Source organism: Podarcis tiliguerta (genome assembly GCF_965153285.1).
Source record: "Podarcis tiliguerta genome assembly, chromosome: 1".
In the NCBI taxonomy this organism is placed as follows: domain Eukaryota; kingdom Metazoa; phylum Chordata; class Lepidosauria; order Squamata; family Lacertidae; genus Podarcis; species Podarcis tiliguerta.
The window spans coordinates 76482388-76503379 of NC_139534.1; the positions used below are offsets into that span (position 1 = coordinate 76482388).

The 20992-nt window shown below is 43.5% G+C and overlaps 1 protein-coding gene across 1 annotated transcript in view; it reads right to left on the reverse strand.

Annotated features, from left to right (window-relative positions):
* Positions 1–7437, reverse strand: part of PRMT3 (protein arginine methyltransferase 3) — a 57964-nt gene extending 50527 nt beyond the window's left edge. Inside the window, exons 1-6 of the mRNA XM_083434612.1 lie at positions 6635–7437; positions 6417–6546; positions 5136–5218; positions 4268–4317; positions 3108–3210; positions 2637–2790 (exon numbers count right to left, since the gene is read on the reverse strand). Coding sequence (XP_083290738.1) covers positions 2637–2790; positions 3108–3210; positions 4268–4317; positions 5136–5218; positions 6417–6546; positions 6635–6662 — 548 coding nt within the window. The 5' untranslated portion in view covers positions 6663–7437. The remainder of the gene's footprint in view (positions 1–2636; positions 2791–3107; positions 3211–4267; positions 4318–5135; positions 5219–6416; positions 6547–6634) is intronic.
* Between the last annotated feature and the right edge of the window lie 13555 nt (positions 7438–20992).

Here is a 20992-nt window from a genome sequence, read left to right on the forward strand (position 1 = left end):
CTGTAGAGCCATTCTGAACCTGATGCGGCAATACTCCCCTTGCCCCCCAATTTATTTGCTGAACAAATCTGAAAGCAGTGATAAGATCTGCTACCACTTCCAAATCAACGCCTAAAATGAAAGGTTTTAAATAGCCTAATAGAACTTTTTTAGGTTCTGGAAATAATAAATATCTACTACTTTTCCTGATTAGATTCTGGGATGTGTTCTAAATGATCAGATATTCCCTATATATGTGTAAGTCTGCCAGTGGAGCTCTAAATCTCCAACAATTCCTGTGTTGGTGAATATACCGTATTTTTCGCTCTATAAGGCGCACCAGACCACAAGACGCACCTAGTTTTTGGAGGAGGAAAACAAGAAAAAAAATATTCTGAATCTCAGAAGCCAGAACAGCAATCTATCCCTCTTGCTGTTCTGGCTTCTGTGATAGCTGCGCAGCCTGCATTCGCTCCATAAGACGCACACACATTTCCCCTTACTTTTTAGGAGGGAAAAAGTGAGTCTTATAGAACAAAAAATACGGTAATTATTTTGTAGAATTAATTTCTCCATTAAGTTCCAGGTTTTTTTGCAAGAGAAGGGGGCAATAAGTTGAAGAAGAGACTAGAGTAGCTGTGATCAGTGCATTATGAATTGAAACCATGGACTGTAGGAACAGCAACTACACCTTTAACTAGGAAATACCTCATCAAAACACTTGATTTTGGAGTTTCAAGTAGAATGGTTTTAAACAGCTTCTTCCTGTGGTGTAAAGCAGATATGCTGGTTTAGAATCTGGTTAACCACAGAGGTGGGAGGCCAATTAAAATGGTCAACCCCTAGAGACTGATGGATTGAAAGGGATTTCTGATGCCTCTGAGGGATTTTCTAACTCACATAGCTGGCCATTCTGCTGATGGCCTGATCACTTCTGTGCTCCACAGATTAATGCAGGCGCTCCTAAGGCCTTCCCCCCCCTATGAATGATTCCCAAAAGTTCCTTGAATTACTGATGAGCTATGTTTATGGTGCCTGGCTGATGTTGCTCAGTGCCATCTAGCAGAGCCTTTCACATCATGGTCCTCAGAAAGTTACAAGAAGCCATGGAAGCCCACTGTGATCTGCTTGTGAAGAACTTTGCAGATAAAATTGTTCAGATCCATTTTGACTTGGACTCCAGCTTGCCAGCAGAGTAAGGAATCTGTCAGGCAGGCCTGGTGTTGCAAATCCAGAGATTTGGGTTGAAAAGTCCTCAACATACACCCAACTCTCCCTCTCATTTTCATCTGATCCCAGGGAGGGAGCTGAAAGGCTGAATTGTGCTGTAACTCTGAAGGACTGGATAGGCTGCAAAGAAGCTGAAACTTAATGCAGACAAAACAGAACTATTTGTAGGTTGACTGTGTGACTCAGGACTGAGTTCACAGCCAATTCTGCATGAAGTTTTTTCTCTGAATGACCAGGTATGCATAGTTGGAATATAGGGAAGTATTCCTCAATCCAGATCTCACATTTGTTATACGTGGTGTTGGTTACTAAGGGTGTGCTTTTTTGAGCTTGGGCTACTGTGCCAGGTACAGTCCTTCCAGACAAAACAGGCTTTGCCTTCATTCATATTCTAGTGACCAGCAGCTTAAAGACACATGTAACTCTGACAGTCTATGTGGGGCTCCTCTTGAAAAAGTGTTTGGTCACCTCAATTACTGCAAAATCACAAAAGTCAAAATGCTGGCATGAGCTAGGTGTTTTGATTCTATCATGCCATTTCTACAGGCTTAGCTAAAAGCAGGCTTAGCTAAAATATTTAAACCTCTTAACAACTTGGGAACTACCTCCTGTATGTTCTTTCCCGCATGTTCCAATTGTCATTGGGGTCCTGCTGCAAATCCCTCAAACTTGGAAGACAAGGCTGGTAGGCCAGCTAAAGGTAGGGACTGTTGTGGCTCCTACCCTATGGAACACCTTTGCAAGGAAATCCATCAGGCCCCATCACTATACTGCTTCAGGCAGCGGGTGAAGGCCTGGTCTTTTTCTACAAAAAAGGTATTTCCCTACTTGTGTTAATTTTGCTGAATCGGCTTTTAGGGATTGTACCTGATGTTCCATTTCTTCTACTTTATGTTAGCTGCCTTGGCTCTCCTTGGATAAACAGGAGAGGTAGATCTTTTAAAAACTAAAAATAAAGTAAAATGCCTCTTTCCCCTCCACATTAACACCTCAGGAAACATGATGTGCAAATCCTCAATTTATTTATTTATATTTGATTTGATTTTTAATTTCGTGCAAGCGCTTTCACTCGCCTTCTTCTTCTCTAACAGCAAGCGCCAAACGTTACTTCCAAATCCCCCATTTATAAGAATTTTTAACTTTCAAAATAGAAAGAGTACTGCAGGAACTGCCATGTCTGTGACATCCCTACACTGTGGAATAGGAATGGCAGCTGTATTATTTGTTTGCAGAATCCTGCTTCCCAACAACTTAGGCGGAGACTCGGTCTCTCTGTCAACACATATATCCGAATTTCATAAGGAATGTACTCACCTCTTTCTAATCCATTCAGATGAAGCATCATCCTGCTGAGTTTCTAGTGGCCTAAGCGCTAAAAGATGCTTCAGTCTAATAGATACTAGAGTAAAAGGCTCTCTGGCCAATACCTCATTTTTTGAAGATCTTCTTGGGCTCTGGCCAATGCTGCTTCTGCCAGCTCTGCTTTGTGCTCTGCATGTTTCAAACGCTCAATGGGAGACGAAGTCTCAGTTAGTCCATTAGAACAATAGATGTCAGTGGAGTCAAGGAGATCTTCTATATCTGGAAATGAACCAAGAGAATTTATCACACAGTGTGCAAATATTAAGAGTTACTGAGTGTTTGGGATCCAAATAACTGCATGGCTTGTTCTGTACGCCAATAAGGCTATATTTATTACTACATTTTGTAAGTCTATTTATATCCCATCTTTCCTCTAAGGTGCTCAATCTAAACATAGAATGCCATCTGTGTTCATCTGAAGATATGAGAGGTTTTTCTTGGCCTAGAATATATCCGCCCTTTAAACCATCAGTATATAAAGCTGCACATTTTCATCATCTGTAAGTATACAAATTTAAAATTAAAAAGAACCCTACCAAACTGGAGTAAGAGGTCATTTTCCAGGACAGGCTTCAGATATTTCTCTTCCTCCCAAGGAAATGGTGTACTGATAGAACTCAAATAATCTACAGTTGGTTTCTGAAATAGAAAATAAATATTCTGTATAATGTTCTTAACATGTTTAAACTATGCTTAATGTTGTAAAAATATCCTTATAGTCACTGCAGAAGGAAAATAATGAAAAAGTCTGGTATCAAACCTGAACTCTAACAAGTATTAACTGAGAGCTTGGGCAAGTAACTGTGGTGTTCCAAAATGCTGAATCTTTCTTGCTATTTGTACACTAGACCAGCCCAATCTATTTTGGCACCCACCTGAAGTGGATCCCAAAATGGTGTCCCCCATTTTGGTGAGGGAGGAACAACAGCAGGATTAGGGGCATATGTGGAAATTGACATCAGAATATGCTGTCCCTGAGGGTTCTTAAAATTGTATTCAAGCCCTACCAGTAGCATAAAATGACCAAAAACAGTATATATGATACACATTTGCCATATATTCTACATCTGAACAGAACCTTTCTCTCTCTCCATTGCACATCTTACCATACCCAAATCTGCAGCCTTAATATATTTTACATGTACAAATTTAACTAAACAAATTGTAAGTATGAAAACAATGGATAGTAATTGCATGTTTAGAAAAAAGTGACCATTTTCCTCATAAACCTATTACTAAACTTTAAACCAATGCTGACTAGCATGGCTTTGAAGAGACATAAAGGTAAAGGTAAAGGGACCCCTGACCATTAGGTCCAGTCGTGATCAACTCTGGGGTTGCAGCTCTCATCTCGCTTTATTGGCTGAGGGAGCTGGCATACAGCTTCCGGGTCATGTGGCCAGCATGACTAAGCCGCTTCTAGCAAACCAGAGCAGCGCACGGAAACGCCGTTTACCTTCCCACTCAAGTAGTACCTATGTTTCTACTTCAACTTTGACGTGCTTTCAAACTGCTAGGTTGGCAGGAGCAGGGACCGAGCAACGAGAGCTCACCCCATCGCGGGGATTCGAACCACCAACCTTCTGATCGGCAAGTCCTAGGCTCTGTGGTTTAACCCACAGCGCCACCCGCGTCCCCTTGAAGAGACATAGCATAGTATAACTTAACTTTAGTCAGATAATACTCGGTAACTTACTTCCAGCCTAATAAAGTTCACTAGCTTGATGTAACCATAGAAATCGAGTCCTAGAAAAGAGAGAGAGAGAAAAACAGAAGTAGTGTGTTTGGTCAAGCTGAAAAGTCAGTCAACGTTTTAATCTATTTACCACTGGAATTCAGACATGGTTGTTTCTTTCTGCTGAACTATTTTATTCCATATTATGATCTCTAGACTGTTTTTTTTAATATCACCCTATAGAAGACTGCCAAGAATATGCCATCTCTTTTACTGGCTCACGCTTACAATACATTTGAGTGTTTTCTGTTGTAATAGCAGGCAGTTTGCCACCACACAAAAGGTATTTCATAGCTCACAGATACCATTTACAATAGTATTAAGCAATTTTCTTGTAGTCCAGATCCAGACATCTCTCTTAGGCTCAAAAGTTCCAGTATGTATACAGAGCTAATCCACAGAGACTTGATGACACACCCATTCATGTAGACTGCTTATCTTTAGCCTCCAATATCTGTTGAGTGTCTAACACCAACAATCTTGCTTGTCACACCCAACATGGTAGATTTTGCATGTTTCTGTGTTTGGCAACTTATACTGTAGTGCTAATGAACCAATCTTTTATGTAGATTAAGATGCTTCAAATAATGCTATTCAGCTTCCCTTATTCTCTCTCTCTGCTTCACTGCATAGAATTATTTTAATCATACTGAAACAGAACACAATAAGACATTCATACAAGCACTTAAAACAGTTTAACTAAAGACACTTAAAGTATACGTAAAATCGTTTCCCAGTGCTCTGAAATCTGGGTTTTATTTCACAGGTTAAGACCCATTCATCAATTTGTAAAATGTAAACTTGCAGCAAAACGCAGACATAAACTTACTGTGTTTATGAGCCAGATTTCCAATATTGAACCCATGATCTGATGTACAATGGCAAAAAGCATCTTCAGCTGAACTGAAAAATCTTGGAAAACACAGTTCAAATGTTGTAGAAATTGTTCATATGTTATGTTAAGCTTTTAAAATATGACTTTGATAGCAATAGAAAACAAACTACAAGCTCCCGAAGTGAAAAAAATCTAGGTGAGTAGGTATTAGTTTGGGCAATTATCAGTAGATTGAGCCCAGGAGTATAAAAGTGAATAATAAATGTTGAATAGAAACTGCAAACATATTATTGTATTGCATTAAAAACTTCAAAAATTAGCAGGAAAAAAGCACAGAGAGATGGATGGAAACTAGTGGCATTTAAGAATGATACAGTTCAGCAGGTGCTGCCTGTGCTCCTCTCTTGCTTGGCAAACCCTTCCCAGAGTAATCATTATTCCCATTTTTACTGTTAAACAGCTATTCCCCTGCACAAACCCATCCAGCTTTGTGGAAGTCATTAGAGAGTTATAATGGTGGCAGTTACCATGAAAGTGAGCAGAGAAGCTGACCAGCTTGCCTTTACATCAGGGATGGAGGTACCTGTGCCCCTTCAGATGTTACTGCAGTGTAACTCCCATCATCCCCAACAACTTCAGCCCCCCATCCACATTATAGCAACAAGTATAAAACTTAGATCTTTGCACTCCTTGGATTCTTTCATACTGACTTAGACAGCACAAGTACCCCTCTACTAAAAGGGGGGGGGGGCGCTTAAAAAATACAACAGGATGCTTTGACATCTATTATATCTCCGGGAGCTGAAGGCGTTTTGTAAGACGACGTCTTGCTTTGATAAGACTTCTTCCTTGCAAGTTTAACAACTACAGGAATTCATTCAGATTTGCAAGGGATGTCGCTCAGTGGTAGAGCACCTGCTGTGCATGCATAAGATCCCGGATTCCACCCAATGGATCTCCAGGCAGGGCTGGGAGAGCGACTCCTGCACGAAACCCTGGAGAGCTGCTGCCAATCAGTGCAGACAAAGCTGGATGGGCCAATGGACCGAGTCAGTGTAAGGGCAGCTTGCTCCGTATCCTATATAATTACTGTTGTTGGAAGCTGCTACGGGCGGAGGGGGGGGCGGACCCCACTAATGAAGGGGAAGGGAATGAGAAAAAGATGCAGATATACTAGGCGACGGGAGCCGCTGGAGCAAGAGCTGAGAGGCTTGTCGGGGTGGAGAGGCGGAGACTGCCCTCCGACCCGGGGGCACGAGGCAAACGGAACCGAACCTGTCGCAGAAGAGGCACGAGGCCAGCGCGGGCGCCTTCGACTCGTCATCTTCCTCCCAGGCGCCGTCGCTGCCGCCGTCGTCAGACGAGCAAGGCTCGCTGTCCGGACCATCCCCTGCCTGCATCTCGCCTGCGAGGAAAAGAGAAGAGGGATGAGCCGCGGGGCTTGGAGGTTCAGCCCCGCCGGAACCTTCGGACGGAGGAAAGAAGTAACCTACCAATCACCACAGCTGCCCGGGAGCTCATGGCCGGCCGGGAGGGTCCTTGGAACTCCGCCCCTCTTCCCTGCGAGGCGGACTGGAGCACGTGCGGCTACCGAGAGCACCCAAACTTCCGGGTTGGCGCTTCCGGCAGCTAGAAGGCGGGGCGTGTGGGAAGGGGGGGGAGGAAAGAGGGAGTCTACGGCGGGCCTAGTGAGCCAAACTTGATAAGTGCGCGAGTGTTTGCTTTGTTTTTGTACCCGCGGCGGGATTTGAGGGGAGGCACGAATAAACTGCCCTGCATCCCTAACTCTTGAGGATTATGAAGTCAGGCGGGCAGCGGAGGGGGCTGTTTCCATGGTTTAAGTCCACGACGAGAGAGATGACCGTTGAAAGGAAGGCCTGAGGCGGCCAATCTCACGCATAAATTGCTAAAATTTAGCGGTTTAATAAACGATTTCCCCGCTCCAAACCTTTAACTAGCTTGCGGTTAAATAACATTGAACGGCAAACAGCGACTTGAAAGAGCTCGTCCAATGAACGACGTCGGTTTTTCGTCTCGTAAACATGACAAAAAAAATCCCTTATATACTCTATATAAATAGACTACGACTTCATTTTAAAACTGGTTGGCAGAAACAAATATCTTAGGGTTTTCTGTTGCTGTTAATAACATAGCTGTCAACTTTTCCCTTTTCTTGCGAGGAATCCTATTCAGAATAAGGGAATTTCCCTTAAAAAAAGGGAAACGTTGACAGCTATGGTTAATAAATCAGTGTTAATCTGCAGTGCTGGTTCGTATGACTTGTTTGGTGCTTTATGATTGGTTTGTGGTGCACAGCAAAACTAGAAACATAATGAATTGAAAGAAAATGTTTAAAATAACTTTTGTAAAAACAAACAAACAAACCCAGAAGCCTTTTATTAGGAATTGTAGGTACCGACATTCCAAAGGAACAGAAAATACTTTTCAAGTATGTGACAACAGCAATGCAGATGCTACTAGCCCAGAGATGGAAAGAAGACAAAGTCTCTGCCAGAGAGGCATGGCAAACCAAGCTGTTGGACTATGCCGAAATGGCAAAACTGACCGGAAGGCTCAGAAACCAAGAAGAACCAAACTTCAATGAAGAATGGGAAAAAATTATAATTTATCTAGGAGACCACTGTAAGCAGATGAAAACCTGAGCAGGATTTTAATAACACTTGTAATGTAGCGAATATTATGGATAATATGGAAAGATATGAAATATAGACTATGAAATATTATGCAGTTGAGAAGGTGGACAGTAGGATCTATGGAGGGGAAGGTGGGAAGTCCAGAGATTTGGAGAAATCTCTAAATAGGGATACGTAATTTGGATTGTTATAATTCTCTATTTGTAAAATCAAAAATAATAATTATATATGTAAAAAGGGAGGCTTGAGTTGGGGTGGCACCTTCCCATTTCATATCAGGTGACGAAACAGGATGGCACTGTCCTTGCCCATCCCTCAAAAATGCCATCTAAAATGAGCAAAGGAATTCCTGCAGCAGGGCACTTTCCCTCCCCTCCCCTTCTTGAATGTACACTCTAAAATGGAAGACCCTGCAGTATGAGACCAGTCTTATAGCACACAGTCAACTCAAGTGAAGATGATGATCTTCTTGTCATTGCCCCAGTCCCATCCTTGAAACTACAGTCTGTAAAGAGGAAAGAAGGAGACGCTCTAAGCAGAACAGGAGGAGAGAAATGCCTTCTACTGAGCTCATTCACAGGACTGTCTTAAGCATATGCAAAGAGCCACCCTGCGCCCCTAGGTTGCCCAGAGTTGTTGACATTTCTTGGGGGGGACCCCAAAGTTGTTGGCTTTTTAAAAAGGAAATAGCTGTTTACCTTTAGAACGGTTGTGGGACACAGGGACTCACAGCGCCAACCAAAAGGGGTGCCAGCGCCCCACGCACAGGGTCGTGTGAAGGGTGCGGGTTCCATGCTGGGGGGGGGGGACGACAAAATGTCGGGCAGCACGCACAGTCACCGTGCTGTCCACCCGCTGCCTCCCCCCCCCACATGGCGGTTAACTTTCGGCTGTGCGCACATCGCCCGTAGCGCCATGTAACGTCGTGGCCACTGTGCGACGCATACTGTTGCATGCGCCAAGCTGCAGGTTCCTTGCTGGCTTTTCTGCTGTTGGCACACGCTCCCAGAGCCGTCCAACTTGGGGTGCCAGTGCAGAACGATGGGGAATGCAAGCGGCATTGGAGGCAACATCTCTGGACAGGATCCGTGTGCTCGTATTTGTTGGGCTTTGTTGCTGCCTTCGGTGCTGTCGGTGTGCGGCGGATCCCACCACAACATTACACGGCGCTCTGGGCGTGGCACCAAAACAGTTAGCTGCCATGCAGCTGGGGCAAGAGCCAACAGCCGAGCGGAGCCGAGTCTGTTGGAGCACCATGGGCTCCTCTGCTGCTGTGGCTTGGTGCGAGTTCGGGGGCGAGCGTTAGAGTCCGGGGAAGAGCTGCCTGCAGCAGAAGAGCCTGCAACGCTCCGACGGGCTCTGCTCCGCTCGACTGTCAGCGGCTCTTCCCCAGAATCCAACACTCGGCCCCGGACTCTCGGCCTGGTGTCCCTCAAAGCCTGGCACTCTGGTGCTGTGCACCCCTAGTGCAAACGGTTAAGACGGCCCTGTTCCTGTATAGGATATAGCCAGTGCCAGATTTATGTATAGGCTAAGTAGGCTGAATCCTAGGGCCTCTAAATCTAGGGGGGCCCGCCAACCTGCCCACTCCCTAGCAGGCAACCTCCCCTCTCCCAAAATTGCAAACCCAATACTTCATGCGAGGGCAGGGCAACTTGGGCCTCCAAATCTAGGGGGCCTTGCCAGCCTGCCATCTCCCCAGTGCCGCAGTCTCTCTTCTCCCAAAATTGGAAACCCAAGACTTCATGCAAGGGCAGGGAAACTCAGGCCCAGCAACTATGAGACTCAGGGCTAGCCAGTGGGGCCCAATTTGAAGAAGTGGGGCCCAACTTTAGTTTTTTTCATAGAACCCCAGTTCACAGCCAAAGTCTGCAAAATCTCATAGATATAAATAAAATCCATCTAGATTGCCCTAGTGTGGGGGGTCTGTTAGGAGCGGCCCACAGGGCCCAATTTAGCCCAGTTGTTCCAATTGCCTTAAGGTCAGCCCTGATGAGTTTGTACAGGGGTTGGACTGACAAGCCCTGCACCTTCTAGGTCCCTGGTGTCACTATTCAGAGTACAGACTCAAGGACTTGTAATGGAAATAAAGGGGGGGCACTTATTGGAAATCAGTTTTGTCACCTCCCCCCACCCCAAACCCCGGGGCGATGAGCACAGCCACCTTTTATTCAGTCGTATAAGCACTACACTGCAGCATGGCCATAAAGCTGTACGTTCAACTGCTGAAATACCCAATATGTAGCAATGGGGATTTATGTTACTGCTTTATGGATGAATACTGTGTTTCTTAATTGACTCTATTTTTGGAATTACCTAAGAGCCACCAATAGGGAGCTCTAGAATCTGACAGCTAACCAATTTGGTACTACCAAACAGTGACCCCTATTGCTGAAAGTGGTGGCCTGTCCAGTTGAGGATTGTGTTGCAAGTATGCAAGAATGTGATTATCCTGCCATTGTAATAACAGGGTTTGTTGCTGATGGTATCCTTATGTTGAATAGTGGATAGACATGGCAGACGACACAGCGATTTCTCCAAAGCAGCTCTTTATTTTGTAAGCTGGAACAGAACTGAGCAGCAAACAGCTCAGCCGGCTTGCTTTTATAGGCAGCTGGCTGTCAACACTGTAGCAACAACAACCCAGGGTTTCCCGCCTAAAATAACTGACGTGGACCTGAGTGAAAACTATCTACAGTATCCCCCTGCTGGCCCAGGGTGAGAACTTCAGTACATAACACCTTATGTCTCAAGAGACAATGGAGTACATCTCCAGGTGTGAAGCGAAACCATTGTGTTAGCAGTACTGAAGTGACCTCCCTGGGTGCAAGCCTGGGCAGTGGGTATGGAGGTTCTGGGCTGCTAAGATCCCACTCTCAACCTAGGCTTCAGGAGTTGCAGAAAGGAGGTGTTCAAGATGCCATCCAACCATCTTAGGGAGTCCACTCCAGATTTTTTTAGGGTTTACTCTGTAGCCTTTTCTTCTCCCAAAGATATCCCAGAAAGCAGCAGAGGTATAGGATCAGAGTTTTCCTTCTCTTAGATGGGCTACCTTCCCAGGTTGACGAGTCCCATCCCCCCCCTCACTTCCCTCTCTACAGCATGTGCAGAAACCGCCTTCTTTTTTTTCTTTTTAAAAAATATTTTATTAAGGATTTTCTTGTTTTACAGAAGTAAGTGTAATGCCTTGTACAGTGGTGCCCCGCAAGACGAATGCCTCGCAAGACGGAAAACCCGCTAGACGAAAGGGTTTTCTGTTTTGGAGGTGCTTCGCAGGACGAATTTCTCTATGGGCTTGCTTCGCAAGACGAAAATGTCTTGCGATTCCTGGGGGGTTTTTTCGCTCCCCATCCCCTTTTTCTAAGGCACTAAGCTGCTAATAGCCTTTTAGCAGCTAATCCGCTAATCCCTTAAGCCTTTAATAGCCGCTAAACCGCTAATAGCGCTAATCCGCTAATGGGCTTGCTTCGCAAGACGAAAAAACCGCTAGACGAAGAGACTCACGGAACGGATTCTTTTCGTCTTGCGAGGCACCACTGTATTTTATTTTTCCATGTAACATTTTTACAAATCCGTTATGGCTAACCTGATCCAAAACACCCACCCACCTCACTCACACACGAAAACAAAGATCACCACAGCCAATCACAAACAAACAATCACACCCTAGGCAAACCCCAACCTCTCTCACCACCAAAGGAACACAAGTGAACAACACAAGCAACACTGACACCAAACTCTACATACATTAAGCATAATAGAAACATCACCACCAGACCCTACCCCCATCCATCTTCCCTCCCTCCAGAAACCGCCTTCTTGACTGTTGGGTCCACGATTGGTCTCATCCTCTCAATCCTCTGGAGCCTGTCTTCACATGCAGGGGAAGTTCCTAACGCACCAAGGGTTTGAGACCCATCGGCTACCACCTGGTTTAACTGACCAGTCAAAGCTGTTCTCAGGGTGGCCGCTGTTGCACGCTGACAGATTCTAGGAGTCACAGGTGAGAGCTGAGTGCAGGGTGGGGACCAAAGGTGGACAAACTACCTCAGAAGGAGCATGACATGTCCCCTGCTAGACGTACTACCCCTCCCCTAACACCCCATACACAATTACATTCTAGGAATTTACCTACATTTCAAACCAGCACAGAGTTCATATTAATCACAGAGAGGAAATGGGAGAATCACAATAGTCGTGTGCATTTGAGTACATTGCACTCCCATCTCTTTGGGAAGGGAGAGGTTGAAGGAAGAATGGAGAAGATGCCTGGATCCTATTCTGAAATGTCACTCATCCCTGCTAGCCAATAATTTTTCTTCCATTACTTGCTGGGGGCGGGAGTGCAGCACCAGTTACAACAGTGATAATCAAGTTCCTAGTGGATACTGGTCCTGTAGTGCTGGGAAGACAAGTGTTAATTATCTGTCAGTTGATTTGTGTAGATTGATTGGGGGGTTTTTTTGCAGTTGATTAGTTGTGCCAAATGTTTTGTTGTTTGCTATAGTATTCCAAATTCATATTCATGGTGTAATATATATATTTGGAGGTGTGCAATTATTAACTTGTTTTAGCATTTTGAGTTAGTTTTAATGTCTAATTATAGGTGCTATCCATTGCCCTGGGGTTGACTGTGGAGCAATTTACATCTAACCTTTATTGCTACTTTGAGACTTTTCTTCCCTGTCTCCTGAATATTGTAGTGTGTTATATAGGCATATGGGCATAGAAAGAATATCTCAGATAGTGAACTCTATATAAATGATGGATTGAACTGCAACCCTATATAAATTTAAATGAGTGCAAGACCCATGGATCTCAGTGGAGGGTAGTTCTGACTAGAGATGTATAGGATTGCACTGTCACTGTAGTATCTAACAAGCATGGCTCTTAAAACCCAGAATGAATTGATCATGTTAAAGCAAAACTTACAGTAAAAGGAACTATGAAAACACTGACAACATTTAGTTTCGATCTCTTGTGGTTACTTTTTGTTTTCATTTTAAATGTAAAAGAGCCTTCTGTAAAGAGAAGAGAAAGTTTCACCAGACTTTTGTTACAGTCTTGGGATTGTGGCAGTCTGGACACATTTTATATTGCTTTGATGGATTCCTGTTGCCTTAATGGGAAAGCAACAGCTCCTTACAAAAAGTGGGGAAAGCTATAGCTTAAGCTTATTTAATTCAACTAAATTGAATTAATTCAAGCAAATTATACTTTAGAAAAAGCTGAAGCCTCTCTCTTCCTTACAAAAATACTAATTCTCTTTACACATGCATTATTTCCAGTTTTTAAAAGAAAAAGGAGGGGACTGTTTGAAGTATTATATGTAGTAGTTGTGTGTAAAATCTCTCATTCTTCATATTGGCTTCTTAAAAATTAGCCAGCCAATCAAAAGTCCCTAGACCGACGCTGTCTTTCTGAGTTAATCCAAGGCCAGTAAAAGGATAATTTGATTAAACTGAGACCCTAATTTATTTAGCTTTAGTTCTGGATCAAGCTTTCCTTAATAGAGTGCTGTCGTCTTCAATTGTTTGAGGCAAATTAAAGTGACATAAATACCATGGGACTTTTTCAATCTGATTAGTCAGCTAACTTGCATCAATACTACCCCAGCCATCAGATGCTGGCGTCCTTCTTTTCATTAGTCTTACTAACAACTGACAAGCTCTCCTTGAAGAATGGGCACCCACGCTGCCACGTCGACCCCCACACTTAACCCATCATCCTTCCTCAATGGGTCCCGTTTGACAAGGTGCCCACACCTTTCTCCACTGCTGTTCCCCAGACAAAGCTAAATATTGTTTTATGAGCTATCAATAGCCTGTTAATCCCAAACAATTTCACAAATCCACTGAGCACTCAAACTGATTATAAACATTTGTTCTTTTAAGATGCTAAATTTCTGCTGGTTTATTTCCTCTGTTCTCTTTCCTCACCGTGCGATGCCCAGATCATTGTAGCTGGAAAGGAAAGCTTCAAATACGAAAGGTAGGCTGCCCTTTATTGCTGCATTTTGCCAATGAGCACCAGAAAAAGTAACTTCTTTGAAGATAGAATATCATGATATGGGAGCAAAGATTTAACAAATGCAAAGAGGGCTTTTGTTATTGTTGCTGTTAAAGATACAAACTCGCCGTCTTTTCAAGTGCCAGCACAATAGGATTCTATCTGCAAGGGTTTCTAATAGGAGAAAAGTTCCATATTTATCTTAAAGGGGTCTGAAGCATCAAAATGATCCTTACCATTAATGCAAATGGCAAGTCTGTTATACTATAGATTCATTTTGAAAACAAATTTTATATGTGCAGGTGTAAAAAATACATAGTTAGAAACAGTGAACTCAAACATCAACTATATTCAAATATTGGCTATACTTAATGCACAAACCAATAAATGAAACAAGGTGAACATGAGAGATTACTCCAGAACTCTTCAATGTCACAGGGTAAATTATGTAAAAAAAAAAAGAGATTTAGAATGACGGCATCATCAATGGCCAGGGGTGGTCCATAGCTCAGTGGTGGAGCACATGCTCTGAAAACAAAAGGTCTCCAGGTAGGGTTTGGAGTGGGTTGAAAGGGTCCAAAACCTTTTAGAAACATGATGAGCTGGGTAGTATGAGGCATTTTCATATGTTGCTTACTTCAGGACAGTTTTCAGGGGCAGCAAATTACCTGGCTACTACCGTAGTTCTTTTTCAATGTTAGAAGGAGAATCACTAAGGCAAAGTTGAGCAGTGCATAAAACCTGAGCTCATGTACATTGTAACAGGAAGCTGTATAACCAAACAGGATATACTCCAAAACTAGTTTAGGCCAGATACTTGTGCCAGTGGTGCAATCCTGTACATGTCTGCTCAGAAGTAACTCCCATTGACTTCATTGGGGCTTTCTCTGAAACAAGTGAGTCTTGGATTGCAGCCAGGTAGAGAAATCCAAACCCCCTTGTCCTGGATTGGAGAGCGGTTGAACTGGGTGGAGATGTCCTTCCACACAGTTCTCTATCCTGGCTGGCTTCTCATCAGTGTGGCACTCCTGTTTCCACCCACTGAGCTTCTTGGTAGACAGTGGAAAGCCCAAACACGGGGCATTCTGGAGGCAGGGATGAGTGAGCCCAGGGTCCTTTGGATCTCAAACTGGTGTCACTGCTGTTGTGTGACAGCATTAGGCCTGGTTGGTGCTATAGTCTTACTGCACTCAACTTTCTTCCCTGGCCACTGTGCACAGCAGGACTGCAGATGTGGTGGTGACCCCCCTATTCCACAAAGCTCCACTAGCAGTGGGTAGCGGGAGGTTTGAATTGCAGCCTAAATAATCTTTATTCAAGTCTGTGGTCTTATGGGAATATGGGTATCTACCCAGTGCTGTGAGTACTCCCAGCAGAGATGCAGCTTATCCACTTGCAGCTTCTTTTAGGCACACTTCCCTGCAATTTGTGGCCAGTCCCTGCACAGCACAGCTCTTTCCATTCTTTCCACCTGCTTCCTTGTGCTCTGAGGCACATGTTAAATGCAAAGCAGTTCGAGCTGCACAAGGCACAGCTGGTTTTCAAGCCAACCACCACCACCAGCAGCAGCAGCAGCAACAACAATTTTATTATTTCTAGCCCACCCATCTGGCTGGGTGTCCCAAGCCACTTTGGGTGGCTTACAGAATATATAAAACATAATAAAGCATCAAACATAAAAAACTTCCCAATACAGGGCTGCCTTCCGATGTCTTCTAAAAGTTGTGTAATTCTTTATCTCCTTGACATCTGAAGGGAGGGCATTCCACAGGGTGGGTGCCACTACCGAGAAGGCCCTCTGCTTGGTTCCCTGTAACTTTGCTTCTTGCAGTGAGGGAACCAACAGAAGACCCTTGGAGGAGCTCAGTGTCTGGGCTGAGTGATGGTGATGGAGATGTTCCTTCAGGTATACTGGACTGAGGTCATTTAGGGCTTTAAAGGTCAGCACCAGCACTTTGAATTGTGCTTGAAAACACACTAGGAGCCAATGAATATCCTTTAGGACCAGTTTATATGGTCCAGATGGCCACTCCCAGTCACCATTCTAGCTGCCGCATTCTGGATTAGTTGCAGTTTCTGGGTCACATTCTAAGGTAGCCCCACATAGAGCACACTGCAGTTGTCCAAGCGGGAGATAACCAGAGCATGCACCACTCTGGTGAGACAATCTGTGGGCAGGTAGGGTCGCAGCCAGCATAGCAAGTGGAGCTGGTAGACAGATGCCCTGGACACAGAATTGACCTGCACTTCCATGGACAGCAATAGGTGTAAATAGGTCAAATAAAGTTAATATGTTGAATTCACATTTAAAAAATTGCTCTAACAGAAAAGTTGTGTTTGTGTTGGAAAAAATAAGAAATTAAGATATCTGAACTTGTTTTTGTAACATAGTGCGTATTAGTATGTATAGGATCACAGTCTTATATAAGATTTTGAAAAGGACTAGGGCTGGGAAATATCAGCTTTTCAACACGATGTATAACAGCTTTTCAACATGATGTATCACCAGCCAAAGACCACAATATAGTGATACATTGTGATGTTGAAAAGCGGAGGGAGGAACAAGCTGCATCGGGTCCAGGCCCATGAGGCGCTGGATTGAAACCACCTCAGCTCCCTCAACGAAATGAGTTCCATTGGCCATGTGCCTCACCATCGCATTAGCAGTGTCAGCACTAGCAGCAGCTTCTCTACCTCCTCCCTCCTTGTGTCACCTTTTTCAATAAGGGCTGCCAGGGTCCTTCTTCAGAGGCAGACATTCTGAGTGGGGTGGCCAGGATAATGCCTGTGTATCAAGCTTCTTCCCCATCCTTACTCTGTCCTTGAGAGGAGTCACTGATTGGTACCATACTAAACCTGCTCTGAAAGAACTGTACAGTGGTACCTCGGTTTAAGAATAGCCCTGTTTACGAATTAGACGGTTTAAGAACTCCGCAAAAGCAGAAGTAGTGTTCTGGTTAGTGAACTTTACCTCGACCTAAGAACAGAAGCTGAACAGTGGAAGGGCACCAGCAGCAGGAGGCCTCAATTAGGGAAAGTGTGCCTTGGTCTAAGAACTGTTTTGGTTTAAGAATGGACTTCCGGAACAGATTAAGTTCATAAACCAAGGTACCACTGTACTGGCTTCCAGTGTGCTTCCAGTCTGAATTCAAGGTGTTGCAAATAACCTATAAAGCTCTTAAATTACTTGGATCCTAATACTTTTCTTGTAGAGTCTTGCTCATGATTTAAGAGGAAGGTCCTTTTTAGTTCTCTGAAATTTAGGAATTTCAAATCAACCATCCATCAACCACAAAAAAACCCAAGCAAATTGAAATTGAAGATCGTGCTCCTGTTACAAGGATGGATATCCCAAAGACTTAATTTGTTCCAGTGTTCAGGAACCTGGGACTTAATTCCAGAATTGTTTCAACTCTAGGGATGAGTAGCTGGAATAGAATCTAAGCCTGTGCCACAGTCTGTTTCATTATATTTAAGATTCCAGGCATGGCTTCAGCCGCAGCACCTCTCTACTTAGAAACTCAGCATTGTGTGGGTGCTTCTAGACGGGGGCCTGAAAACACAAATGGGTCATTCTGCTCTGATTTTTCTGTGTGCACATTTGGCACATTAGCTTCTCCCCATTCCTCTTTTTTGTCCAGTCATGGATAGTTGTTGATCTACTACTGCTTGCTGTAAACACCAGTGGGCAGAACTTGATGAAAAGTATCTGCATTATGTTCTTTTGTCCTTTCCCTCGGCCATTCTTCCTTCACTCTCTCTATTTCCATTCTGGGCAGGCATGCACATATACAAGTCCATTTTTATTTTTTAAAAACTGAATTCTTGTGCATTAGGAATATTTCTTGTATAAGACTTGCACAAGAGTATTAAAAAGGTCTTGCACAAGTTTCCTAATTATTATTATTATAATTTTTTTTAAAAAACTTGATCTACGTACTGTAATTACCACCTTCAAGGTAATCTCTTGCATGTACTGTGGGGAAATCTTGAGAGTGCAATTCTTCCAAACTGGGTTGCTAAGATTCTGATATGCCTTCAGCATGCAGGAATTGGTGGAAATAAATATGCTCATATTTCTTGAGCTGCCAGGAGGGGGAAACGGCCATCTTCTGCTCAGGTGAGGAGCAAATGCAGGTAGGGGTTTAGCAATAGAGACCACCCACCAAAACATTACTAAATACATGACAAACTGCCCACCATAGAATCATAGAATTCTAGAGTTGGAAGGGACCCTGAGGCTCATCTAGCCCAACTCCCTGCAATGCAGGAATCTCAACAAAAGCATCCATGGCCAAAAACCAGCTTCCTCACCAGCAGTGATTGTGGAAGTGCCATTGATTATTTTTACTTATTGCATATTTATATGTTAAAAAAAAAATACAAGCTGATGTTTTGATGATGATGTCATCATGTGCATGCCATGAAAAACATGCTTGCATGAGCAGCACAGATTCAACAATGAACTTCAGCCTTGAACCACCCTCTGCTCCAAAGCCATGGGTTGTGTCCAACGTTAGGCATACTCACAGTAGTCCAACTAAAATTATTGGACATTACTTACTGAATTTTAATGGGTCTGCTGAGCTCTGAGTAGAATATAGTCAGATGCAGTCCTGCGTTTCTTAAACGGTAGCGCCCCACTTTATTATTGCTTGCCTGCAATTTTCAATTAGAAGCACAAGAGGGCAGTGCGGTTCTAACCTGAGAAAATATATTTTCCACTATGACTGGAAGGACTCTTTCTCAGAAAAGTCTCAGAATACAGCCTTCGTTGCTCCAACTCAAAAGTAAGTCCCACCGAACCAATGGTACATATTTAGGATTAGGGCATCAGTCTTAGTTACATTGAGTGAAACTGACAAACCTTTTCTAAAGAGAAAAAAATATTGCATATAAGGCATCTTGAAATTACTGACTTTACATTGTCTTTTCAGCTCAGTAATGTTCTGCTGATCTTTTGTCTGATCTTCCCAATGCATCCCTGCTGCTTTTTACAAAAACAAAAATTTAAAACGTCTCTTAGAACGGCAGAAAAGCACAATTTCACTCACAGGAAAATTTATATTTTTGCCCCCCCCTTTTTTTTTACTTAAATGAACTTTCTGAGTAGCTGTGCAGAATTCCTGCCTCCTAATGGAACCCTTTTCATACAGCAAGTAATGAAAAAGTAGTCTGAGTTTGACTTCAAAGTTATGTGAACATATTAAGAAGTAACAGTGCAATTCTATGCACGTTTACTTGGAAGAGAGTCTTCAGTGGAGCTTATGTGCATCCCAGGTAAGTGTGAATAGGACTGCAGCTTAAGTAGCATTGAAGCCAGTGGGGCTAATTGCAATAACTTCTCAAAAGATTCCACCAACAGTGTCTCCGTAAAAATCTTACACATCACTTGGGAAGACAGGCAAACTAATATCAGTGTACTGGATGAAGCAAAGATCATCAGTGTTGAAGCAATGATTCTTCAACATCAACTTCCTTGGATTGGTCATGTTGTGTGGTTGCCTGATTATTGTCTTCCAAAGCAACTACTCTATTCCAAACTTAAAAATGGAAAGCGTAATGCTGGTGGTCAACAAAAGAGGTTTAAAGACTTTGTCAAGGCAAATCTAAAAAAATGTAGTATAAACAGTGACAACTGGGAAACACTGGCCTGTGAGCACTCCAGTTGGAGAACAGCCTTTACCAAAGGTGTCATGGACTTTGAAGACACTTGAACTCAGAACGCAAGGCAGAAACGTGCTAAGAGGAAGGCAGGCTTGGTAAATCCACACCATGATCAACTCCTACCCGGGAACCAATGTCCCCACTGTGGAAAGACGTGTGGGTCCAGAATTGGCCTCCACAGTCACGGACTTGTTGTTAAAACCATGTTTATGGAAGACAATCTTACTCGGCTAGGAGTGATAACCAAAGAAAGAAGAAAGAAGAAAGAATTGCAATAAACATACCTAGGTTCAGGCAATGTGGCTAATTGTACTTATTAGCCACATAGTCTGATCCCAGTCGTGTTTACAGTGGTGCCTCGCAAGACGAAAAGAATCCGTTCCGTGAGTCTCTTCGTCTAGCGTTTTTTTCGTCTTGCGAAGCAAGCCCATTAGCAGATTAGCGGATTAGCGCTATTAGCGGTTTAGTGGCTATTAAAGGCTTAAGGGATTAGCGGATTAGCTGCTAAAAGGCTATTAGCAGCTTAGTGCCTTAGAAAAAGGGGGTGAGGAGCGAAAAAAACAACCCAGGAATCGCAAGACATTTTCGTCTTGCGAAGCAAGCCCATAGCAAATTCGTTTTGTGAAGCACCTCCAAAATGGAAAACCCTTTCGTCTAGCAGGTTTTCCGTCTTGCGAGGCATTCGTCTTGCGGGGCACCACTGTATTTGCAAACAAGCGTGTTTTTCACAGAAGCCGATGGAAGAAAATCAGTCCTCTTTTGTAGCTGAGCAGCCCTGTTCTAATGTGTATGGCAGGCCTAAGCAGACTGTTGACAGATGACTCAAACTCTCTAAACTCATGAAGGAAAATGTGTCAAGGAATTGACTTCACATTGTTGACACTGTTAAGCCAGTGAGCCTGCCACCCAGACATATTCCCATCCACATCAGAAAATCGAAGAAAAATTAGAATACAGTGGTACCTTCGTTTAAGAACAGCTTAGTTTATGAACAACTTGGATTAAGAACGCTGCAAACCCAGAAGTAGCTGTTTTGGTTTGTGAACTTTGCCTTGGAAGCAGAACATGTTCTGCTTCCTGTTGAGTGCAAATTGAGTCCCCCACTGCTATGGTAAAGCATGCCTTGGTTTAAGAATGCTTCGGTTTAAGAATGGACTTTGGGAATGGATTAAGTTCGTAAACCAAGGTACCACTGTATCAAGAAGAGCTTGGTATTGTTGAGCAAGTAGAAGGTCTTACCCTTGGTTCTCCCCAACAGTAATGGTCCAAAGGCTATGCAGCCAGGCAAAATCCAGATTTGTGTTGACATGCACCTCCTTAATTGAGCCAGAGAGAGAGAGATTACTTCTACTGCAGATGACATCATTGCAGATTTCAGTGGGGCCTTATCCAGCCTTGGCCATACAGCTGGCTATCATCAGCTGGAGCTCCTTCCAGAATTCAAATATAGAACAACTTTTCCAACTCATGTTAATTTTCATCACAAGTGCCTCTAAACTAAACAATGATCTCCTTATATTC